The 27,154-nt window shown below is 33.4% G+C and overlaps 1 protein-coding gene across 5 annotated transcripts in view; it reads left to right on the top strand.

The window, feature by feature from the left end:
- The window catches only part of LOC105481879 (MAM domain containing glycosylphosphatidylinositol anchor 2), an 859,970-nt gene that overhangs the window by 650,765 nt on the left and 182,051 nt on the right, over positions 1–27,154 (top strand). For all 5 annotated transcript variants that reach the window (XR_011625905.1, XR_011625904.1, XM_011741671.3 and 2 more), the window contains exon 8: positions 1,951–2,244. Coding sequence is in view for 3 of the 5 variants with exons in the window: in XM_011741671.3 (XP_011739973.2) it covers positions 1,951–2,244 (294 nt within the window). In the remaining 2 variants the exon portion in view is untranslated. The remainder of the gene's footprint in view (positions 1–1,950; positions 2,245–27,154) is intronic.

The raw sequence follows: 27,154 nt of genomic DNA on the forward strand, positions 1-27,154 counted from the left end.
CTTTCATATTTGAAACAGTGACCAAACGACAGGCAGGGATTTTGTCCAATTTGTCACGAGCATGAAGAGAGGAGTCTATTGCGAACACTCAAAAGTTATTAATTCCAGATACCATTGTTTATTGAGCCTGCTTCAGTATTCATATTTATACATTAGCTACCTACTATAAATTAGTTTTTGTTTGTATTCTGTTCAAATTGAAGTATTTATTATCTCTTATTCTCAATGTTCTTAATTGTTTATTTTAATATTAAATATTTGGTCCTTAATATTATCAAGGGGGTTTAAATGAAAACATAAAATACTTAATTGCGCCTGTCACATAGTAGGGGGATAATAAATGTTAAATGCTGAGGTTATTCTGCACCCTTTCTCATGGAGGGTGAGTAAGTATCATAGTTCCATTCCAGTCCCATTGTTACAGTATGCTGCTTAGATTTTAATTACATCATTCACTTTGAAAAGAACAAATACTTTGCCAAAATTATTTAATTGTTTCTATATACCAGAACAAATTATTTAGCCATTTGGGTTTATAAAATGAAGCCATTTTAAACATGTATTTTGTTAATGTCAATTTCTAGGATGTATATATCTACTTCAAAATGATGGTGGTTAATATTTCATATTGTTTAAATTCTAAGATGTTATGCATTATGTAATTTGTTTTTTAAACAATAAGTAAGTGAAGGAATTAAATTAAAAAGTGAATTGAAGATATTTGAATAGGAAGATAGTTGTCATATCACTTTGAACTTGAATTTATTTGTCTCTATAATAAGGGCAACAACATTTCAAAATTAGTTGAAAAATAATTTTAAACGTAACTATGTTTGGTTTTGTACCTGGACACTGGGGCATAATCAAACTAAAAGGAAGAATAAAACCTTTCACTTTTCATTCATGTGCAGTACTACTTCCAAAGGGAACAGATAACATTTATCAGAAGGATAGAATTATTCATGTTTCTGGTTATTTGTATTTATAGCATTGTATTTAGCTTGCTCTTTTTTGATAGATGTTCTACTGCACAAATGCATTTGAAATCATATACAATTATAAAAGAAATAAGAATCTTCCAGTAGAACTAGTGATAATGTTTGTAAGAAAGATCGTTGTATAGTACTTCCCTCATATCACTTAATGCTTTTCACTGAATTCTAACCTAAATATATTTCAGCACAATAAAGTAAGTTACAGTAAAATCAATCTAACTTTTCATAAATATCTGCTGTAAATCAGAAACTAGCTTTACTTGAGAAAAAATATAATTCTTATATTCATTGAAATATATTTTGAAGATTTAATTAAAATTAACTTTGTAGAAATATTGGCAACATTATGGCAAACTATTTACAATGACATCAAAATATTATGAAGTGAAATAATAAGAAATTCAAATATCACAAAAAATTAAAAGTCCAAAAATGGAGAATAGAATGGATTGTCAAATTGCTTGATTTTACTCCCACTAGGGAAAAAAAACAAATCTTAAATCTTAGCAATTTGGCAAGTTTTAAACCAGTCAAATCTTATGATTTTAGATCAGAGGTTTCTCTTTTTCCCTTTCTGACTACTTGCACTTACTGTGACTGCTAAGTCTACACAGCTGAATGCTACTCTCCTATGAAATGCAAATGTTAAAGCCCCAGTTAATGACTAATTATTACAGGTCATTCAAAAGATTATTTTTATGTTGACCATTCATTTTTCAATTGAATGCCTTATTTATTTTGCTAATGTTTGAAGTCCTCATTTTAAAATATACAGTGAAAACAATTAAGAATGATTTTAAGTGAGAGTATATTCCATTTATTCCCAAGGTTTTTGAGCATCCGAATTGTCACATTTCTTCCACCAGCAGAAATTGTTTCCTTATGATTTTCTGTATCTGAATATGCTTTACCAGTTTATACTAACCTTGAAAAATTTTCTTTTTCCCATTTCAAGTTCCACCCAATCTGACTGTTCCACAGGAAAAATCACCATTGGTCACCAGAGAAGGAGACACAATAGAACTACAATGTCAAGTAACTGGCAAACCTAAACCAATCATACTTTGGTCTAGAGCGGATAAAGAAGTTGCAATGCCTGATGGATCAATGCAAATGGAGAGTTATGATGGAACACTGAGGATTGTGAATGTGTCTAGGGAAATGTCAGGAATGTACAGATGTCAGACCAGCCAATACAATGGATTTAACGTGAAACCAAGGGAAGCCTTGGTGCAGCTCATCGTTCAGTGTAAGTAAATTCCCTTTTATGCATTTCCATGTGGGGACAAGGGAAGAATTGTTACCATTATTCTACTAGTAATATGAGGTGATTTTTGTAATGGGATTGAATGAACTATTTCTACATTAATGATACCCAATTTAAACTGTAATCTACCCTAAATCTGCTTTTTGCATGAGTTTATACACACTAATAGTGTGTGTGTGTGTGTGTGTGTGTGTGTGTATGATAATTATGATGATGTTATCTGGTTAGTTAATGCCAAATAATCAACAAATCTAATGGTGAGAAACTGTCCATGTGCAATAAGCAAAGTGGAAACTGGAAGTAATTGCTAATTCAGGTTGTAATACATGTTTGTTTTCACAGTCCATGTTTTTACTTCAGGCAATTGCATGTCCTTTTCCCAAATTATCTACCTATTTCAAGCATCTCTTTGCTTAAATTTTGGAGATCTAATCATTGAAATGTTATATTTGCATACCTGAAGTTGTAACAGTGAATTACATAATTATCTAGTAATATAGTGATAATTCAGGAAAGTCTTAGATGCTGAATTTTTGCCTGATTTAATCTTAGCAGGTAATTGTTTTACTCTGAGAACTGAATAAGATACATTTTTAACTATTTTTCTATTTTTACTGAAATCACAGTTATAGTTCTAATTAAAAATATAGATATTATGGACTTTACATTTGCTTTTAGCATTAAAACCACCTAAATCTACACACTTAAGGGTCAAGAAAATGCACCAGTGTTACTATTGTTTGGTTTTTACAGAATGCCCTGGTAACTGGGCTGCCCAATGGTAAAGACACTGCTGAAAGAGAAGAAAACGAAACACAGTCTACTCAGTTTCTAATAGTTCTACTGCAAATTTTAGTTGATATACTATTTGTTAAATATATGGCATAAAGTTTTCATTAAACAGATGAATTAGGTTAAAACCATGCACATCAGTAAACAATGTCATTTTTATCTAACTCTTTTGTAACTCAGGAACTTGAAAATAGAATTTAGTCCAAGAATGTCTATTTTTATATTAGACTTAAAGTTGTTGGCAGAATGAATTAACTATTTTATATTTTAGAGAATAATGAAAGTATGAAAATATGCGTGGAACTGCTTAGCTACAAATGTATTTGTGTATGAGATATGAGTGTGGGGTGAGAGACAAGGTTCTGGGTGCTGCGTAACCATTCCCTGCCCCTCTCCTATAGAACCTCAGATTCCAGTTATGCTATTTGTCCTATAAAGATGCAAACTGATATTTGCAAGCAAATGACAAATAACTTGGCTTGATTTCTAATTGATTATGAGTTTTTTTCTCCAAATAAGGTAGGTTTTCAATGTCAGGTTCCATTCGGCAATGGAATATTGCCTTTTTCTCACTGGTCTCTATACTCATGACAGTATGTTCATGGGTATGAGGATCATGTGAAAACAGGTTTCTGAAAAAAAGAAAAGAGAGAGAAACTGCTTCCCATTTTCTAAAAAAAAAAAAAAAAAAAAAAAAAAAAAAAAAAAAAAGATACCTTAAGTGACCACAAAGGAATTTGATATACTTTGGAACACTTCAATCTTGTTGGTAAGCACAGAATTCTGAGCTGCTTCGAGTTATGCACAAAGCTTCAGTGTTCTTGCAGCTATTAGTGCAATTAGTTTTCACTCTGCTCACTCCTTTCTGCAGAGGCTCTGATGCTAATAAAAGCTACAGAACCCAGATGGCTCTAGAGAACTTCAAATTAAAGTTTCAAGAAATCAGAATCTCCGTTCTCCATAGAATATACTTAAATCCAGAATTTTATTGATTAACTAAATTTCCTGTTTTTTCCTTTTTCCTGCCTCTTAATTAGTCCCCTAGAAAATAAATTCAGCATAAGATTTTAAAATTCAACTTTATAATAGGAATGACAATTAACAGTGGCACAGTTGTCTAGTGTGACAGGGATGAACATAATTGAATAAAAAATACCGATAGACACAGGCAAAGTTTAGTTATTTTAACATGGGTAAGATGATACAATTTATCTGCATCCCAAGGTGACTTCCTGGAGCAGGGGGTATAATCCAACAGCATTTCCTCTCAGAGGCAAACTTCCCTGGCCTGCCCAGGAAGGCAACCGAATGCAGGCAATCTTGCCAGCTCTAGGTGAGGATCATGTTATCATGGCTTTCAAGGACCTCGCTTCCATATATTTCCAACTCTTCTGAAGAACCTGGTACAACATGGTAATTTTCCAGGTACAAATAACTGGTAACAACTCCAGAATATTCCTGAGTACATCAAAGGTTCATTTTCCAGACATATATTCTCTGCCAGCAGATCTTGCCTACATGCCTATCTAAGGCTTATTCTTGCAAAACTAATAGTATAGGAATTCAGATAATGTTTTTAAATTGATAAACAGTCTAACTTTTATAGTCTTTTTTTAAGAGACAGGGTTTCACTCTGTTGCCCAGGCTGAACTACAGTGGCATGATTATAGCTTACTGCAGCTTTGCTCAGTAAAATCGGGCTCAACCGATGCTTTCACCTCAGCTTTCCGAGTAGCTGAGACTACAGGTGTGCACCTCCATACCTGGCTAATTTTTAAATTTTGTGTAGAGACGGGGTCTTGCTATGTTGCTCAGGCTTGTCTCTAACACCTGACTTCAAGTGATCTTCCTGCCTCGGCCTCCCAAAATGTTGAGACTACAGGTATGAGTCACCATGTTCATCCTGATTTTTTTTTTTAATTTGAAAATAATTTATCATTTGCTTAACTTGGATACCTGTGCTACATGTAAGAAATATATGTAATATTAAAACTAAGTTATATCATACATATGTGAACATACATATGTATACATATATATATATTTTTTGTATCATCCTTAGCAATTAAGTCTATCAATGCAGATAACAAGCTATGCTTTATATATTTTGTATTCCCAGCATAATATATTTTACATTATAGCTGTTCAGTAAATTTGTTGAGTAAATATAAGTTTACTCAACAGTAAATTTATTGTGTAAACACAACACACAAAAAGTTCATGCCTGGTTTGTTAGTCTATTGTTGCATTGCTATAAAGAAATACCTAAGACTGGGTACTTTATAAAGAAAAGAGGTTTAATTGGCTTACAGTTTTGCAGGCTGTATAGGAAGCATGATGCTGATATCTGCTTCTGGGTAGGCTTCTGGAAGCTTACAATCATGGCAGAAGGTGAAGTGGGAGCTTGCACCAGAACAGGGGCAAGAGAGTAACCTGGGATTCGCTACACATTTTTAAATGAATACATCTCACGAGAATTCACACTATCCTATTGCAATGACAGTACCAAGGGGGAATGGTGTTTAACCCATTCATGAGAAATCTCACACCAAGATCCAATCACTTATCACCAGGCCTCACTTCCAACACTGAGGATTACATTTCAGTATGACATTTGGGCAGGGACACAGATCCAAACCATATCACCTGTTTCTTTATTACTTAAGTTTCAGGGGTAGCTGAGGATTTGCTGCATACAGATTTCTTCCTTAAGATGTTTATTACATTGGTTAATTCTGGAACTGCCTATTTTACACACGAGCACACACACGTTTATGTATAATTTTATCTTTTAAGACATAAAATAATGTAAAAGAGGTGGCAATAATAAATAAGATAGAAAAAATCTAGTATTTTCAAGACATTTTTTACTTGCTTAGTTTTACTTGCATCCAACTAAACAATAACCACTCAAAAAAACTAAAGGAGCACAGAATGAATTGTATATAGGACATCAATGAGTGAAGGGCATCCATCCCTAAAAGGAAATAGTACATATATATATTTCTAAATAATATAAATAATGGAACCATCCACTTATGGGTCTAAATATCCAAATGAGGTTTATTCTTAGCTAATGTTATGCTTAAAAGGAAGCAATATAATTTACAAAATTATAAAGTTTATACAAACTTTTCAAATTATTTACTCTCACTAATTAATTTGCCTCTTGTTAAAATTTGTACAAAATGAAGGACAGAAGCCTAGAGATATTTTAGACCCTTCTATATCCTGTTAAGAGTAACATAGTCACAACAACGAAACAGTTTGATTAATTCTTGTTCACATTGCTAATTTGTAGAAAGCAAAAGGTTTTTTCTTTATGACTTTTAACTTCTACAATTGTCAGTTACCACACAGTTTATCGACCAGAATATGAAGTTGAAAATATAAGTTTTTTGAAACAAAAATATTTTAAAATTAAACTTAAAAGGTTTTTCTGGGTAAAACTTTTAATAACATTAAAAAATTTTATCCATTGTTTAATTTATTCCCATTTTTTGGAATGATAATATGATTTTTTTTTAAGTATTTGACTCATTTTTATTTGAAGCAGCATTAGAATAGCATAATTGAAAATAAAGGTATTACATATATTAATTTATTCATAGTATTTAAAAATCACAGTATGTATAGAGCTTACCAAACACAACTGAAACAACTTTCTTTTTTTTCCTCTTTTTTTTTTCTTTTTGAGACGGAGTTTCATTCTTGTTGCCCAGGCTGGGGTGCAGTGGCATGATCTCGGCTCACCACAACCTCTGCCTCCCTGGTTCAAGCAATTCTCCTACTTCAGCCTCCCGAGTAGGAGATTACATGCATGTGCCACCATGATCAGCTACTTTTGTATTTTTAGTAGACATGGGGTTTTTCCATTTTGGTCAGGCTGGTCTCCAACTCCTGACCTCAGGTGATCCACCCGCCTCGGCCTCCCAAAGTGTTGGGATTTGACAGGTGTGAGTCACTGCGCCCAGTCAAGTAAAATAACTTTCTAAACAAAGTACCTGATTGTTTGAATATTAATTAAACAAAAGTTCCATTGAATTTTCAAATATATATGTTAAATGAGAAACCAGGATATGCGGGCAAGCAGGTGGCTCATACTTGTAATCCCAGCGCTTTGGGAGACTGAGGTGGGTGGATCACGAGGTCAAGATATTAAGACCATCCTGGTCAACATGGTGAAACCCCATCTCTATTAAAAATACAAAAATTAGCTGGACGTGGTGGTGTGCGCCTGTAGTCCCAGCTACTCGGGAGGCTTAGGAGAATCGCTTGAACCCAGGAGGTGGAGGTTGCAGTGAGCCGAGATCTCGCCACTGCACTCAGGCATGAGTGACAGGGCGAGACTCGTCTCAAACAAAACAAAACAAAACAAAATAAAGCAAAAACAAGATACAGGATATGCTTATTGTCTTCCTAAAAGAAAGTATTGTTTTTCATATCTGTATTATATAACTATATTTACACATAAAATTATATGCTACAATTTTAATTTGATAAACTATACATTTTATTTTTAATATAAGCTGTCCTTTAGTTTCATCTCAAAGCACTATTCAAGTCTTTTAGAAACGTGAGTATATTTCAAAGTATAATTCCTTGAAAATTAACTGGAGAATATATTGCATTGAATGTTACTTTTGCTGTTAAGTCTCCACCATGGATATGCACATTTGTTGTACCTTCAACTAATGACATGATATTTCTGTTAAGAGGTATAAAATATATACTGAAAACCAAAGACAGATGTTAGTGTTAGATTGTGTTAAATAACTGCCTTTTACCTAATTCCAAATCTAATTAATACACCCCTTATAATTTGTATTTTCCAAACAAAGAAAAATTATGAAAGAAAATAATCAGGACTGTTGATAAACCGATGTTCCTCACCTGTTTCAGTTTCCAAAGCAAGACCAAATTAGGTGAAGGAGAGAAAGCCAGAGATCAAGGTTTTATTTTTGAGGCTTTTTCTCAAGAAATCTAATGAAGAGAGTATGCCAGTTACTTTTAATCAAAATGAATATTCAACAAAAGCAAAATCTCATGAACCTTGCAAAGAAAAAGAAAATTAAAGATAGATTGGAAAGTGCTCTAACACATATGCTCACTATTGTTAGACAACTTACTGAGTAATGTTCTGTAGTGTTGACATAGATAGAATTAGTGTACTGAGGTAATATAACAATTTTGTGATTTTTTAAAAGCAAAATTATTCTGGAAATATCAGTGTGACTAGGGATTAATCTAAAACTAATATCAAAGACAAGGTAATTACTGATAAAAGAGGAAATACAAGAGGATCTAGGCCAGGCAAAAAGGCTATCCAAAAATTTTACAAATGAATAAATGAATTTTTAATTTATTAAGAGGGTAATAATGACTTTCAGCTCAGTAGCCTGAACAAGTTTTACTTGTCCAGGTCTGTTTCTTATTTTTTGTAATAATTCAGTCCATCTCTTCTCAGTCTCATAAGCATGGTAATTGAATGTTGCCTCTCTGGCTAGGCTTTTATGCTCCTCTTCTGTTTATAACAATTCTTCCAATCTTTTTGCCATTTAAGTCCTAGCTAAGTCGCACCCCTCTATACTGCCTCTTGATGATGATGAAAGATCTTTATTGATAGCTCCATGGACACTAGCCTTAGTATGTAGAAGACAATTTAGAGCTTCAAAGTAAAACTTCATTTTGAAGATACACATTAGATGATATGTTTCTTTCAAAATCACTAGGTTTTATTTCAGTATTGCCTTTCTCAGAACTATCCTGTAATATTGGCTATACAGATAGTTGAGAAATAATTCTAATGGTTGTGTATGTTTACACTGAACTGTTATTATCTAATTGTATTTATTTCTTAATACCAAAGTGACTTGGTTCTAACAGCCTTTAGTTTCCTTCCATAATATAAATTTATACTCAAAATTTGAAGACTTACGTTTGAGATTATTCCAAAGACTCTAGTAGAAACATTAAGGTAAGTTCAAAGTTATTTTCCAAATGTACTTAAAGATGGAGTACATTGCGTATATATATATATATATATAAAAAATATCTTCAGATACAGCAATTGACTACACATTATCTGAAAAGAAGATCAGTTTATCAAGTATGTGGCTCATGTAAGGAAAATAAGTGCATAGTTTATTTTTCTGGTTTCTTCTCTGCTGCTGTCTTAATGTAAGTACAACCAAAATTTAACGTTTAGAAAAGTGTATGGATTAAAATTTTTATTTTTCAGAATCTATGCAAAGAAGTGTGAGAGTGACCAGGTAGTTTTAACAGAATGATTAAAGGTACAAATTAAGCCAGGCAAGATTTATTTTTATTGGTATTGTCAGCTAGGTACTTCTGTCCACGCCAACTATGCAAAATGAATTCAACTGGATAATATCATTATATCATTTCCATAATACCTTAAGGCCGTGGGATATTTTCTTCCATTGAAACCCTTCAGATATGTGATTAAGTTAAATTTATTTTATAGGTTCCCCCCCCCCGCCATTTTTTGAGACAGGGTTTCTCTCTTACCCAAGCTGGATTGCAGTAGCACAATCATAGCTTACTATAGCCTCAACTCCTTGGCCCAGGCAATCCTCAGTCTTCTGAGTAACTGGGATTACAGGTGTGAGCCACCATGCTGGGCTAATTTTTACATTTTTTTTAGAGACAGAGTCTTGCTGTGTTGCCCAGCCTGGATTCAAACTCCTGGCCTCAAGCGCTCCTCCCATCTCAGCTTTCCAAAAGTGCTGGCATCGAAGGTGTGAACCACTATGCCCCACTGAGTTAAGTTTTCAATAAAAAGTTTACATGCCTCTGTTCCTGCGGGCTTTTTTTTTCCCCCTTTTTTGCTTTATGGAAATATAGTTTCTTCTAAGAAAAATGAACATAAACACATATATAAATATATATGTATAACTATAAAAATTCTGTGCCTTCATAATCTTTCTTAGTTAAAAAGGAATTTATCTTTATTCCAAAAACTAAATTCATTCTTCCCAAATACAGAATTTGAGCATTTCATTCATACTGTGATCATCTCCCCTGTAACACAAAGGTAATAATAATAAATAATTATAATAAATCACACATAAAGGTGAACAATAATATATCATATGAACATTCCTGTGGTATTATCAATTTATTTTAAATATACCAACAATAATATGCTTAGTGCAGAGGGAAATATAAAGTGCTATCAAATTAACTTACAAGGGTATAAGTTAATTTTTTCTAATCAAAGACCCATGTATTTTGGTCTTTGATTAGAAAAAAATAAATTCAAAGAACTTCAGATGTTAAGTAAAATATAAGAAATTGATTGTCAAAAAAGTACTTTAATTAATGCATGATAAAGCCAATCTGAAAGTGAGAAATCAAAGGCGGTATTTGAGAGAAAGACATGACTTCCTCTCCCTCCAGCAATGGGAGTGTTTAATTTACTGGAGTGTTTAATCCCCTCCAGGCAGTATTCATGTAGATTTTTAGCTGATATGTTGTTAGCAATTGTATCTTTATTATCAATTTTTGATGTAATATCATATTTTAATATTCAGTACCAGCCACACATTTTTTGGTTTTGTGTATATCATATTATGTTGGGTTATATTACATGACACTAATAACTTTACTTTGTAGTAAATTCCTGTATTGAATAATCTACCAAGGGTCTTAGATTCCACTGCTTTTAAACTTGCGGGACTACTAGAGGCATATTTGGTATCAAAATTCACATACAAGGGTATAAGACAGAAACAATAGCTTGCCAACATGCCCTTCCACTCCCATTCCCTGCAGATTTTTGAAAATGTCTAAAAACATGTTTTAATTGAGTCAGTGGAGGAAAAGGAATGCTCCTGGCATCTAGAGAGTAGAGACCAGGGCTACTGCTAATTGTCCCAAACGCATATGGCAGTCTTCCAACACAGAGTTTTCTTGCCCAGAATATATATATATTTTTGTGGTGGAGGAGGCTCTAGCTTGTTTATTGTATGGTGTTTAGAGGCTACATAGGCTTGTAATCTTTAGATTCCAGTAATATGTCCTTCTTCCCTATGTCATGATGATACAAACTGTCTCCAGACATTGCCAAATATCCCCGACTGGCAAAATCACCCCCGGTTAAGAACCACTGCCTAGATGATGACTCATAGACAAGGAGACAAGGTCTACATAATTTGGGGATGGGAACTCTGGGAGAATCCTCTGCCCCACAGGAGCCAATGTCTCTTGCAACAAATCTATAGGCAGAATTTCCAGGGTCCTTGAAGAGACATGCCAGTTACAAGAACCGCTGCACTAAGCTCAAAGCCATGGCTTCCTATTAAGTATTAACATTCCTCTCAAATCCAGAAGCAACTTAATGTAGAAATGCCACCTAAGATTATAGTTGACATTCTTCTCTTGTCAGGTTATCAGGGGATCAGAGATAGAATTTTAAAAGAAGGTCAAATTCTCATACAGAAGGGAAAAGGTTTATTCCTTTAATTGCACCTACTCTTTTCATCTGCCATACTAAACTCTTAGCAATTCTTTTACTCTTATTTTTTTCTGCATTTGATAATAATAATTATAGTTTTATATATTAAGAAAGTATGTTTCCAAAATATCTTTTTGTTTTTTAACTTGGCTTTTGATTCATCTTCTAAGAACTGCTGTGCCTGTATTCTTCCTTCATAAGCCTTTTGGCTTTGTGTCTGGGTTTGGCAGGGAGTAGCTGTATTTCATGCTGTTCCATCAAATCATTTCAGTCTACCTTGTGAGTTCCTTTCTTCTGGCAAATGAATATTTCCTTGAAGCCTTAAAAATTATAATAAGCAAAAATAAAGATTCTTCAAAAGGACACCTCAGGACTTAAACTGACCATGCATTATAACATTAAAATAAAATCTCCTTGATTATATACCATTAAGACTTATTTTAAATGTGGAAATTACTCTTTCTTCTTAATTCAAACTATTTTCATAAAGAAATAAGTCAAATACTTTTCTTGAAATTTAATATGTGTATTGTTTTCTTTGATACTGTTTTTCATTCAATGAAATAAAAGTTTTAAAATATTTTTCTAGAAAAAGATTATTTAACTTGAGTAAGATTTCTTTTTAAGAAGATAATTGCACTCAATTAATCAAGGGAGGAAACTATTAAAAGCTAAGCAGGAAACTGAAATGTATTTAAGAAAAATAGGAAGTATTAATTCTTATAATTTAAATTATTTGCATTGAAATACATGGATGAAATGACAGAAGCGATCAGATGTTTCTTGAGTATTTTGTTTCTTTGTGCCCATCAGTTTCAACAGTTTATCCAGTGTTTGAAGCCATATGTTCATAAACACAACATAACTGCCTTGTGTACAACATAAAATGATGAATAGTGCTTTATAGCTCAGTTAAAAGATGTAAGTAATTCGAGTACACAAAGTTTTCACTTTAAGTGCTCACTTGAAGCTCTAAGTCACAATCATTCAATCACAGATATACATAGATATAGAGGCAGATGATGCAGATATTTAGAGAGATATGTATGAATGCAGTGATGTATCCCTATTTACTTATTTATCCATCCACCTGTCTGTCTGTCTATGTCTGTGTTGTCTCCATGCAGAGGAGGCATTTATTGAGTGAACACTCATTCCTGTTAATGCATTTTTCTTCTTTGTCTTTTATGATATTGTAAATGCTAGTTCTGTTTTTACTTTTCAGTCTTGTTTTGGCTGCTATTTATTCTTCCTATCTTTAAATCAGATTTTGATCCTATTGTTGCCTTACTCTACACTTTCTTGCTTGGCAGTATAATGACTTAAACTGTCATTGCTAAGCAGATCTTCCCCAAATTTGTATCTGAGATATTTAGCTACTGCAAAATGTCAACTTAGTTTCTGCATGAATTCTAAAATCTAATGTGACTAAAATTAAAAGTATAGTAATTCCTTTTCATTATTTTTTTCCTCTTGAATTCCCTGTTCCTCCAAAAAGATCCCTTTCCTCTCTATTATCAAGAGCAAAGTCATTCTGTCTTTCCTTTCTCTACCATACATTTCAAATTAGGATATTGTATTCTGAATTACAGACCTGGTTTGAATTCCAGCTTTGCTCTTTATTCATAACTTCTCTAAATATTCACTTTCTTATTTGCCATGATGAAAAGAAATCTTGTTATGATGGATTTCTCTGAGGATTAAATTAGATGATGCCTACAAAGCATTTAGACCAGTGTTTGACAATGTTAGTAGTACTCCTTAAGGTACCTCTTCTTTCCAAAATCCTCTGAATTCATCCCTGCTTTTCCATTCCAACTTTTTTTCAAAGGTCAGACCCTTTTACCTCCTGCAAGAAATTCCTACTATTTTTACAACCTTTGATCTCTTTACCTTGGCAACATTGCTGCATTGCTGTCAGATGAACTTTTTTTTTTCTTTTTTTCTTTTTATATGAGTGAGAATACTTTCAGTTGCAACTGGTGGAAAATTCTTATCTAACTGTTATAGGCAGGAAAGTGTAGTGGGTTCCAGGAATGTAAACATTACCATCTTCTCAACTATCCACTCAGTTCTTTCTGTATTTGCTTCACTTAGTGGTTCTCATTTCAGTCCACCTGAAAAAGCTTGCCCCTTTGTCTCTCACCCAGAGATTAACTACAAAGAGACGTGATTGGTTTGGCCTGGGTAACCACACTCCACAGCAGAGGCATAAATGCAAGCATTGTTCTATTTGGAAATTCTCTATGACTACTCATTATCTGTGATTCAAAGTTTGGTATCCTAAACTGGCAAATAGCATTCCCTACCCTTTGTGAGATCACATTTCATGTTCCAGTCAAGGTGAACAGTTCATTCTCTTATGCACATTTGAACTCATTACTTTTTGTCATTTCATTCCCCATGTCATGAATATCCTTAAAATAATCTTTATGAGCCCACTCTTTACAATCTTCAAGACATTACTCAAATGTCATTTCTCTAGTGCTCTCCCCTGAAGTCTCCAGCTATGTGTAATTTTTTAAAATTCTGAATCTGTACCTTTTTAAAAATTTTCTGAACTTAGCAATTTCAGTCTTCAACTCCTAAGTAATATACAGAGACATTTTCCGTGTTTCTTTTTTTCTCTCTGTCTCTCTCATAAGAGATTATAAACTCCTTTCTTCATGACATAATTGTGTACTCTAAAAATGCCTAGATCAGTAAGTGTGTAAATTGGTGAATTATTTGAAATATGGTTATGTTTTTCATTTATTTCATTTTCAATGTTTATTTATTTAGGCTGGGTGTGGTGGCTCATACCTGTAATCCCAGCTCTTTGGGAAGCTAAGGTGGGCAGATTGCTTGAGTCCAGGAGTTCAAGACAAGCCTGGGAAACACCCCATCTCTACAAAAAACTACAAAAATTAGCCAAGTAGCTAGAACTATGCACACCTATAGTTCTAGCTACTTGGGAGGCTGAGGTGGAAGACTTACCTGAGCCTGGGGAGGTCAGGGGTGCAGTGAGCCATTGTTGTGTCACTGCACTCTAGTCTGGGAGACAGAGTGAGACCCTGTCTCAAAAAAAAATTTTTTTTAGATTCAATTGTTTTATTTTCAGATAATTCAGATTGTATTTTTCAGCTACAGTGTCGTCAGAGAAGATATAACTCTATACACAAAGTTTTTTGATACTGCAATTCAACCCAGGTGACATAGTACAATAATAATAAATAATAAAATACGAAACAGTTTTAACCATAACTATGAATATGGTTACAGTCTGGAATAGGGGCATAATAAAGAACTATAAATATGGAGGATTGATTCTAAGTCTGGCTCTGGATTCAAATTCTAGCAGTGCCAATTTTAATTGTGTGACTTGTGTCGGTTTCTACCACCAAATTTTCTATGCAAATAAAGGGCTTAGTATGATGGTCTCTAAGTAATCTTTGAGTATGGAGGTTATTACCAACAAAATTTTCTGATTTATATAATAATGCATATGTAACAGAAACCGCATATTCTATTAATTGTTTCAGAAATCTCCTAGAAACTACATGCTTGAATTAAAGGATGCATGGATGACAAAATTTCATTGCAACAAGTTATCTGTGTTAAAATAATTCAGTTATCTGTTATAATGAAAGACAAGAATAAAAAATAAGAGATTGAAGGCTAGATGCATACATAATTATATATACTTAACTTTGTTTCCACTAGAGAAAATGCAGTGCATTTGCAATCTTATTAAAAAAGAATTCTTGCTATATATAATGACAAAATTTCAGTGCCCGTTGAAATAAAATTTTCAAAGTTTATAAGGGATGATGTCTTGTGAATTTTACCTTAATCTTTCTCTTTCGTTGTTTTGTGGTTAGCTTCTGTTTAGAATAAGGATGGTTGCTAGGTACACTACTGGATCCACATATCGTGCCTCTAAACGTATGTTATTTTACAATTCCTTAGTTTTAAAGACTGTGGATGTGCTAACTTATGAAGGATACTATTATTTTGTTTCTTCTTGATGTAGCCAAACATTTACATAAATACAAAGAAAAACATCATAATGCTTGATAAATCGACTTAAATTGTTTTATTTTTGTCTGCATGTCTGTTTCTTTGTAGATATTCTTTGCAGCTTATCTGTAAAGAAGATAAATTTTACAAAGCGATGTAAAAATATAGTAGTCTGGAAATTCATATTTCTCTCTCAAAGGCCATTTTATGTCAAATGCCTAATTTAAAAATTATTTTCTTTTTCTTTTAGTATCTTTTTTAAAAAGCTTCTTCTTTTTTTTTTTTCTCTGAAAGTACACTGTCATAAAGGTTTGCTTCCAGTGTTTTACATGTATTAGTTCATTCGGGTAAGAAAAACTAATTTGTTCAGCACACAAAAATTCCTTTGTCTGGAGTTGAAAAACATTTGAATTGAAATGACCATTTTGATCTTTGGCAGCACACAAAGTAACTTTTAATAAGTCATGTGACAATGGCACAGTAGGTGTGTTAGGTTTCCTTCAATAGTCTTGGGAAAATGTGATTATTTTCTTAGGCTGCTTTTGAATATTCTTAGCTTTCTTAGCTTCACACAGTTTTTCTCTGTCTTTCCTCTTTTCCTCTCTCTTTCTATACACACATGTAGGTTCATACATACTTTTAGGGGATTGTAATTTGAGTCTATTGCTCCTTGTGTGAAGATGGAACATATCTGTCACTTACTAGTTTTAAACAATCAGATCGGTTTTCTCTAGAATTCTACATAAGACATTCTTGATCTTTTTTTCATTTTTGTACATAAGATGGGTACCATCCTATGAAATACGCTTGGCCCCAAGTTGTAGCTTGACCATAATTCTAGAGTTTTGACATTTATGACTAAATAAATGTATTCTAGTATTTATTAAGAATCCCATCTGATGCTGATCTTACAACTCTCAAATATAGGCTCCAGTAATTTCATATTTTTATATTTTAATTAGCTCATCCATAGAATTCCTTAACACTGATGCATTTTCATTGTTAGATAAAGAGGTTCCCATAGGTGGAAAAAGATTGAAGATCTGCATTTATATTCTCTTTGTTGACAATTGATCCTAAAATATCTGTGCCTTGAATTCTCAGCTTTAGTTTTAAAAGTTGTGCACAATATGTCTATAAAATGTATGTATGACCCTACTGAAAGTGAAGTTTCTGCATTCATCCAATTACACTAAAACCAATAGAAATATAAATGCATACTATTTTCCTTTTAGCAATAGTAATGCTGCACAAATCCGTTTAAATATGACGCTGAGGTTTTAAAGTGTTTTATCTCTTTTACCAGGTAGATTTTTTTTTTTTTTTTTTTTGAGACGGAATGTCACTCTGTCGCCTAGGCTGGAGTACAGTGGTGTAATCTCGACTCACTGCAAGCTCCACCTCCTGGGTCAGGTCATTTTCCTGCCTCAGCGTCCTGAGTAGCTGGGACTACAGGTGCCCACCACCACGCCCGGCTAATTCTTTGTATTTTTAGTAGAGATGCGGTTTCACCGCGTTAGCCAGGATGGTCTCGATCTCCTGATATTGTGATCCGACCGCCTCGGCCTCCCAAAGTGCTGGGATTACAGGCATGAGCTACCGCACCTGGCCTACAAGAAGTAGATGATGTTTTGACTTGAAATGTTGATTGTTCCAAATCCCTTTACATGTTGTTATTAGGTTGGTGAGAAAGTAATTGAGGTTTTGGCCATTACTTTTAATGTCAAAAATCACAATTACTTTGCACCAACCTAATAAAACAACAGCAACAATAAAGATAACAACAATGAACTGACTTTTAAAAAAGCCAGATTATAAAAGAACATCTACTTATAGTGTATCCTCTATATCTCATTATTATTGTTTTGTGTACTTACATATTCCTATAATTTTGTCAAAATTATGATGATTCTTCCTGCATTATACTCAAGACATCGGCATTGTTTTCATTCTTGGCTTAGTGATGTTTATTTTTTAATGCTTCATTATTTTCAAGGTAATGAAACTATTTTTCATGTATTTCAACTTTAACCAGTATTCAAATTTGAAAGCTTTAAGGAATTCAGTCCATAAATATTTACTTCAATTAACTCATCAATAAATATTAATTCAGTCAATAAAATTTTACCAATTTCTCTGATAGATTAAGGGAAATTCAAGTAAGAATTAAAGGTAATCTGTATACCAGGAAGTTTATAATCCAATGTAGAATCAGACAAAGACTTTTAAGGAAGGTTTCAGAGGTGCCATGTGAACACAGAGGAGGGGTGGTGGAAGCTAATTATGCTTTGTCCTGACAGCCATACGTGTCTGGTGTGTATTTTTACATTTGAGTTTACCAGTATCAATAGGTATAGATGTGAATGTGTAAAAAGATTTCCCCCATTTTCTCATTTTGTTTTGATTCTCTCAATAGAAACTTTTTTTTTTTTTTTCTGTAAAATGGCTTGAGCCTTACAGTTTGGGAAGTTGCTTGGCCTGCCTTCCTAATATTTCTGAGAATTTCTGGAGACTCCAAGTCCTCTGCGAATCTCTTGCTTTGAATTCTTCCTGTGTTCTCAGTATCTACTTTGCTATCATCCCTTAGCAATTATAATTTAACCCTCACATTACTTCATTTGTTAGACATAATCTCTTTTTATAATTTTTTCAGAGCAGTTTTAATCTAAGGACAAGAGGCAGAACAGATTATTGAAGATTTCTAGAAGCCAAGAGGAGGGGAAATGAAAGAGATATTCCGAATGAATTATCAGTGTTCCCAGATAGCCATCATTAGCATTTTTCTGCATAAGCAACTTTTCCTTTGTAAGCCTTTGTTAATTCCCATCTGAGTGAGATCTTTACTTCTCTTTATCCTTAGTGCTAAAGTCACTAGCAGAAGGCACAACTCAAAAACATCCTACTTCTCATGTACAGCAATTTAGTTTTTTCATGGTAATGTTCTCCTATTTAGACTCCTGTCACAATCTAACAGACTACTAAAGTCGTTTCTTTAAAAAAAAGAACAGGGGGGAAAAAAGTCAATTACCCCAGGGGAAAAAAAATTATATTTCCACAACATAGGGTCAATTTGGACTTTAAAACAGTACATTTTTTTACTTCTGTCTATAGTGTGTGAATATATATGTTTCTGCATGTACTAGTGCTCTTGTGTCTGTAGGAAGGAATATCAAAGATAAAGCAGGCAGAATGCACTGGGGAAAAGAACAGAGAGCAACAAATACCAGAAATATTGAGTCTAAAATTCGGCATAGTGATAAAATAAAAATATCTAAGCAAACAGACATTTTGCATGGAGTCCTCTTGAGGGTTTGACATCATGTTAGTTTCATTTCTTGCAATGTGTTTTAGATCATTAGAAGCAATATTTAAAACACAAGATGGTAGTGTAGATTTACATGGGATCTCTGGAATTTGAGAACATATATTTTTCACTCACTAGAGCAGGAAGATAGGGCCTATATCTCTAATAAATGAGGGCAATTATTTTTATTCTGTATTTTTCAGCTTTATGTGGAATTTTAAAACAATTTTCTTAAGAAATTATGTGAATATTGTATTGTATTTTTCCCCCTGAATGTTGAAGATTGCATATATTTATATAAATGTTCCTGCTCTGATTTCAGGGTTGGTTAAACCCTGAGACTGTGTCATGCTTTGTTTCTCTGCTCTTCTCGTTTCCCTTTTTATGGCTCTGTATCTTTGTAGTTGGACATAATATAGAATTGGAATGTATTTTATTTCTTATTATGTGTATTTCCTACTCAGTTTAAATATCAATCAGTGGAATATTTTATATCTCTCACTAAAGACAATGCAAAAATAAAACTAGATTTAAATCTTCTTCTTCTTCTTCTTCTTTTTTTTAATGTGGGCCTTGATGAATTCTTTTTGACCCTCTGGGTCAGAGGCCCTTATGGAGCAATGCTTCCCTTTCTAGATCTAAACTAAAACCTATGGACAGCAAAAGAGCATGAAGTCAGGAAAATGTTTACCTTTGATAAGCTTGAAAAGTCAATTTCAAGGATAAAGCACCTTGATAAAAGTCAATCAGACTAGATAAACACAAATGGAAACCAAGAGAAATAGAGACATAAATAGATATGCAATATCATATACTTTCCCTAAATAGGAAAGGAGGTTACACATAAAATGCAAGTATTTTGCAAGCTGGAAACACAACAAAACAGAAAATGGGATAGAATGTGGAAGAAAACAGTAAAAATGACTATGAATAAGACATATAAAAATATTCTGAGCAAATGTTTTAGAGGCTTTTGCAGGTGAGTTGCGTAAATGCTCCATAATTTCCTATTAACTTGGATCTATATGATGTGGATTAACAAAACAGAGTTTAGACTATTAATTTTATTTCTTTAATTTTTTTATTATGAATATATATTTACAATAAATAATAAACCTTGCTTTAAAACATACTCATGTTAGTTATATTCACTATGAATTTGTTTCGTAAAACATTTTCACAGTTCCAAAAGCTGTGTCCAAGTTGCATCATCATAGATTTCAAATTAGTAGAGTAATAATGATGGTTTTGAGCTCTTTCCTCATACGTAGATATTCAGAGTGAGTCATGGAAATTCATACGATCATAGCCTTTTCAGTGCATTTATTTTTTAACTATATATTTAGAAATACTTTTCATATAAAGTTATAACTTTATGTTGACTATACAAAGTGAAATATAAAGAACAATTTTTTTTTTTTTTTGTAAATCTTTGTAAATCTTAAAAAATTAGCAGGCTTAAGGATGTAACATAATAACAAATACTACATTATTTGGGAAAATACTTGAAGTGCTATTAATGATTTAATATAATTTGGACCTCATGTTATGAAGGACTTACTGTTACTCTTCAGAGCAATCCTATGAAGAACACATACCTACTCAACAATTTTTAAATGACTAAGCCATTAAAAACCATGCAAATATTGTAAGTGAGTTGGCAATTGAAGCAACTAAAAGACATGGAATCCACAGGACAGCTTGCAGACTCTGTCCACCTAGATAGTTGTAAAAAAATACAATTAAAGAAATAAGTTTAAAAATTCTTAAATGTGTTTTTGCCTGTATTCTAATAACAACGTTATGTCTCTACCAAATAAACAGACAAGCAGGATCACTTAATGCTTTACTAGTACCACCTTAGTGGTTAGTCTGGGATACTACTTCCAAATGGTTTACCTTTTTCTTGGTCATTATACCTCTCCAAATTCTTTCTTCATGTTTTGTTTTTGTTTTTTATGTCTGGGCTCCTTAGATTTCTGTAATTCTGCATTTTGGGGGTTTATTTTTTTTCTCCTCTCTAATTTTACCAGTATGTTTCTCAGACTCCTTATTTGGAAGCATATGTTACATTCTTGTTTTCACTTCCAAAGTCCTAGTTCAGACACTCCTTGGCTCTTGCCTACCCTTTCTTGACTCCTGGCTTCATTTTTTGATATTCTCTTTTCTTGGAATTCTGTTATTCTCATCCTTTAGCCTTGGATTATTGGCACAACCTAATTGGTCTCCAGCCTTCCCAGCCATGACTTTTCCACATGTGCTCTCCATTGCAGCCATAGATGGCTCAGTTTTCACTTCCCCACGTTTTCATATTGCCACTTTTTGTTCATGTCGACTTGATTTACATTTCTCCTTTGCTTTTTTTACCTGAGGATAGTGAGGCATACTTCGTTTTGTTGTCCTTTACTTCTTTGACTTTTCACATACTATGTTTTTTATAAATTGAAGCTTTGTTTCCAGCAAATCTATGGTACCATTTTTTTTTTTTTTTTTTTTTTTTAACAGCATATGCTCACTTTATGTCTCCATGTCACATTTTGGTAATTTGAAATATTTCAAACTTTTGTATTATTATTATATCTGTGATGGTGATCTGTGAGCAGTGATCCTTGATGTTATTATTTTAATTGTTTAGAGGTGCCATGAACCACACCCATAAAAGACAGTAAACTTAACTGTTAAATACTGTGTTCTGACTATATTACTGACCGGCTGTTCTCATGTCTTTCTTCCTCTGTTCCTTGGGTCTCCCTATTCTCTGAGACACAACAATATTACAATTAGGCCAATTAGTAACCCTACAATGGCTTCTAAGTGTTCAAGTGAAAGGAAGAGTCTTGCATCTCTCATGTTAAATAAAAAACTAGAAATGATTAAGCTTAGTGTGGAAGGCATGTCAAAAGCTGAGAGGGTGAAAAGCTAGGCCTCTTGCACCAGGTAGCCAAGTTGTGGATGCAAAGGAAAATTCTTGAAGGAAACTAAAAGTGCTACTCCAGTGAACACATGGATGATAAGAAAGCAAAATAGCTTTATTTCTGATACGGAGAAGGTTTTAGTGGTCTGGATAGAAGATCAAACCTGCCACAACATTCCGTTAAACCAAAGCTTAACTGAGAACAAGAAGCTAAATTATCTTCAATTCTATGAAGGCTGAGAGACATGAAGAAACTGCAGAAGAAAAGTTTGAAGCTAACAAATGTCAGTTCATGAGGTTTAAGGTAAGAAGCCATCTCCATAACATAAAAAGTGCAAGGTGAAGCAGCAAGTCCTGATGTAGAAGCTGCAGCAAGCTATCTGGAAGATTTAGCTAAAATCATTAATGAAGGTGACTAGCCCTAAACAACAGATTTTCAATGTAGAAAAAACAGCCTTCTATTGAAAGAAAATGTCAGTAGGATTTTCATAGCGGGACAGAAATCAATGCCTGGCTTCAAAACTTCAAAGGATAGGTTGAATCTCTTGTTAGGGGCTAATGTAGCTGGTGCATTTAAGTTGAAGCCAATGCTCTTTTGCCATTTCAAAAATCCAAGGGCTTTTAAGAATCATGCTAAGTCTACTCTGCCTGTGCTTCATAAATGGAATAACAAAGCTTGGATGGCAGCACATCTCTTTACAGCATAGTTTATGGAATATTTTAAGCCCACTGATGAGACTTACTGTTCAGAAAAAGATTCCTTTCAAAATATTACTGCTCACTGACAATGCACCTGGTCACTCAATAACTCTGATAAAGATATACAAGAAGGGCCAGGGGTGGTGGCTCAAGCCTGTAATCTCAACACTTTGGGAGACCAACGTGGGCAGATCACCTGAGGTCAGGAGTTCAAGATCAGTCTGGCCAACATGGTGAAACCCCGTCTGTACTCAAAACACAAAATCAGCTAGGCGTGGTGGTGCAGGCCTGTAATCCCAGCTACTTGGGTGACTGAGGCAGGAGAATGACTTGAACCCAGGAGGCGGGGGTGCAGTGAGCTGAGATCACACCATTGCACTCCAGCCTGGGCAAAAAGTGCAAAACTCTGTCCAAAAAAAAAAAAAAAAGGAGAGAGATACAAGGAAATTAATGTGTTCATACACCTAATAACACAATATCCATTCTGCAGCCCATGAATCCAGGAGTCATTTTGACTTTCAAGTCTTTAAGTAATACATTTTATGAGGTTATAACTGCCATAGGTAGCAGATCTTCTGATGAATCTGGGCAAAATAAATTAAAAACCTTCTGGAAAGAATGCACCATTCTAGATGTCATTAAGAACATTCATAATTCATAAGATGAGGTCAAAATATAAACATTAATAGGTGTTTGGAAGAAGTTGATTTCAACCCTTATGGATGACGGATTCAAGATTTCAATGGAGAAAGTAACTGCAGAAGTGCTGGAAATAGCAAGAGAGCTAGAATTAGAAAGTAGAGCCTGAGGATGTGACTGAATTGCTGCAATCTCACAAAAGAACTTCAGTGGATGAAGAGTTGCTTCTTGTGGATAAGCAAAGAAAGTCATTTCTTGAAGTGGAATCTACTCCTAATGAAGATGCTATGAACATCGTTGAAATGACAACAAAAGATTTACAATATTACAAACTTCGTTGATTAAGTAGTGGTAGGGTTTGAAAGGATTGACTCCAATTTGAAGGAAGTCCTACTATGGGTAAAACGCTATCAAACATCATGACATGCTTCAGAGAATCCTTAATGAAAAGATGAGTTCATTGATGCAGCAAACTTCATTGTTTTCTTATTTTAAGAAATCACCACAGGCCGGTGGTGGTTAACAACCACCACCCTGATCAGTCAGCAACCATCAACATCGAGGCAAGACACTTCAGCAAAAAGAGTACAACTCGGTGAAGGCTTGTATGATCATTAGCATTTTTTTTGCCTTAGAGGATTTTTAAATTAAGGCAAGTACATTGGGTTTTTTTTGGTTTTTTTTTGTTTTTGTTTTTGTTTTTAGATCAATGCTATTGCATGCTGTATAGATTGCAGTATAGTGTAAATGTAATTTTTATGTGCACAGGGAAACCAAAAAATGTGGTGGCTTGCTCTTCTGCAATATTTGCTTATTGCAGTTGTCTGGAAGTGAACTGCAGTATCTCAGAGGTATGCTTGTACATGCCAACTCCATCAAGATGTCTGTACTGAACCTTCCCACTGAAATATGACCTCCTGCCTCTACACCCAGGTTAATCAACATAACATCAGTAACAATGAGAACGATATTTGTCGAATACTCACTTTATGCTAAACACTATAGTAAGTGCTTTATATGCACTATTTGGTTTAAACTTTAAGTCACTCTCCAAATGTACATGTATTTTTATTTGGTTTTGTGTTTAAGTCTTCTGTGTTCCTTTCCTAACCTAGGAGCTAAGCTTATTAAGTTTGTTAAAGCTAAAGTTGTGATTGATTTATCTTTGTATTTTCTGTTATAGACAGTTTAGTAGTTGACATTAAATTGGTATTTGAAAATGAAATATTCATAAAAAATTACTAAATGATGTAATAAATCAGTGGAAAATGTTACTCTAAGAATGCAGCACCTGAAGTGTATGTTTTAACTGATTTACCTTTTGCATCATGGAGGTTGATTCAACTGACTATTTTATGGACAAGTCAAATCATTTTATGCAAACGAGTATATTCAGTTTATAGAGAAGAGATTTTTCAGGAGACATTTGAGTGAATCTCTATCCTTTATACCAATCTTTGATTTTTAAATTAATTCACTTTTGCATTTTTTTCTCTGATCTTGTCATCGTACACTATTTTAATTAGTATAGTCCTGGCATACATGGAGATTGAGGAAATCATCAAAATCTTAAAGTAAAAAAAAAAATGTAAATACCTAAAAGCTAATGATGACAACACAATTCAGGAAAGTGCTGATGACAATAGCACATATTCAAATGAACACGTTGACATTACATTTCTTCTTTGCTGGTGAAGATTGAAATTGAGAAAAATAGCAAAGAGAGAATCTGAGAAAAACTGTATACAATTTCATGATTTCTACTTTTACATGACTTACAAAGTATGTTACTGTTTTCCATAGTGGATATCAGAGCTATCCACATGCTGATATTCTCTACTCTCCTTTGGATCTCTTAATGTAGATTGTCCTAATTGTTATACAGTATCAGAAATAAAGTGTAAAAAATAAACCATATATAAAAGCATCCTATTACAAATATGCATTTAACACAGTGTCATTTTTTGTCCACATGTCATTAAATAAATTAAAATATATATACTAAAGTGTGAAACTAATAGACTGTACATACACAGTCAGTGGAATTTATGAAAAATTTATTTCTAGAACTCCCAATATACTACTTTGAAACATGTTTTGATGAAACACTCTATGGGTAGAATGTACAGGTTCAACAGAAACACCCAACTGAACTTGTTACTTTTGTTTCTCAACATATGAGCAGAAAACAGATTCATTAGATTATCTTATAAAAGTTCACTTATAAGGCAGTTATTTAAATTTTAAATTTTAGAACATGCATTCACATAGAAAATAATGTGATGAATGGTGTGTACATTCCTATGGCCAACCACAGATTTATGTAATGCTCATGAATTATGGCAAGAACAATGTTATTCCAAGTTCATAGTTCTAATTTCATGCTATGTAGGAAGTCATTTTTTTTCTCCGAGCTCTAATTCCACAGTAGAGTAAGTTTTTGTGTGTTTGTTTGCATGTTTGTTTGCAATTGTTCTGCTTTTCTTCAGATTATCTTTGCCCAGTTCCAAATTCACTTTTCCCTATAATGCTAAAAAGTTACCTACTTTCTTTATTTTCCAAAGTAAACTTCTAATCATTAACCTCAAATACTCTCTCTACATAAACATAATGTGAAGTATGAGTTAACAAAATAAAACTCCATTATCTTACTGCAAATGGATATTAATGGAAAATAAATCTGATCTAATTAATTCATGTCCATCTGTCCATGACTTACATTTATTTAATTATAATGAGGTACCAAGTTTAATTAATACAGTATTTAGTTGGTTAACAAAAGGAAACTAGACATTCGAAAGCATTGAATAAGTTAGATGAAGATATTTCTATGCAATTGTTTATATTCAATGACTAGAAAAACTTAAATTTCACATTGTATTAATTACTTAGGTAGGGACACTTACCTATGTCATTAATGCAATGCCAAAAACTTCATGACATTTTGTGGGGACACAGGGGAGTCAACAATACAATGCAAAATTTATGTGTTTTGCATTGTGTTAATGACTCCCTTAAATGTTCCCACCAAATATTTAAAGTGGGGTAGGAGACAAAACTGGGAAATGTATAGTTATGAATTTAAATAATCAGTTTTATAATAGGCATAATAAAAGAAAAAATGATTAGTTTATTGGAATATGTCAGAAAGGTAAATAAAGTACCCATATTTTAACCAGGTAAGTCCCCCAATATTTTACCTCAGAGTGTATACATTCCGCTTTAGTAAACTAGAATTTTATGTTATTTTTTCATATCTAATTTAATTTTTCCTAAGATCTTAAATCCTTATCTGATTACCTTTAAGCTAGCACTTCGATTATCTCTAAGATTTCTTTGTATCAGTTCAAAAAGCATATATTGACTATTTGCATGCCAGCAATTGGACTAAGTGCTGAGGATCCAAAGATTATTACGATCTAATTTCTATCCTTACACAATTTCCAACTGGCCAGGAAGTCAGTAATATCCATGGATCATTTCCATGCCAGTCAGTAAAGGCAAAGACGCCACAAGGACTTGATGTTACAAGATCATTAATGGAGGAAGATTCAATCCTACATAGTAGAAGGAGTAATCAGAACTCTTCTTTAAGGTGGTGTCTAAACTGAGTTTTGAAAGATGATCAGACTTAATAGGTTGGGAAAGGTGGGTAAGGGGCAGAGAAACCAGCATGCATGAAGATTCAGAGGGCTAGAAATAGCATGATGTATATGGATGACAAAGATAGGCTCAGCATTTCTAGAGTGAAAATTAAAGATAGAAAAGGCACAGCTTGGACGGAAAATGTGTGGTAGGGATCAAGTCATGGAATGCTAAAGTGTTGTCTGTCTCTTCCTACTGCTGCCCTCTTTCCCTAAGAAACTAAAAGTTCAAAATTCTTACCGACATCTAATCTGATTCAGTAAGTATGTCCAATTGAGGAAATTAAATGCACTGCCTCACTGGGAGAAGATAGAATGACAATTTAATGTTGTATACATAGTGTTCATTCATTGTATCACATTGACCATAAAAAAGTAATTCTTACATCCTAGTTGCTATAGGTCTGCCTTTTTTCCTTTTG

Source organism: Macaca nemestrina, chromosome 7 (assembly GCF_043159975.1).
Source record: "Macaca nemestrina isolate mMacNem1 chromosome 7, mMacNem.hap1, whole genome shotgun sequence".
In the NCBI taxonomy this organism is placed as follows: Eukaryota; Metazoa; Chordata; class Mammalia; order Primates; family Cercopithecidae; genus Macaca; species Macaca nemestrina.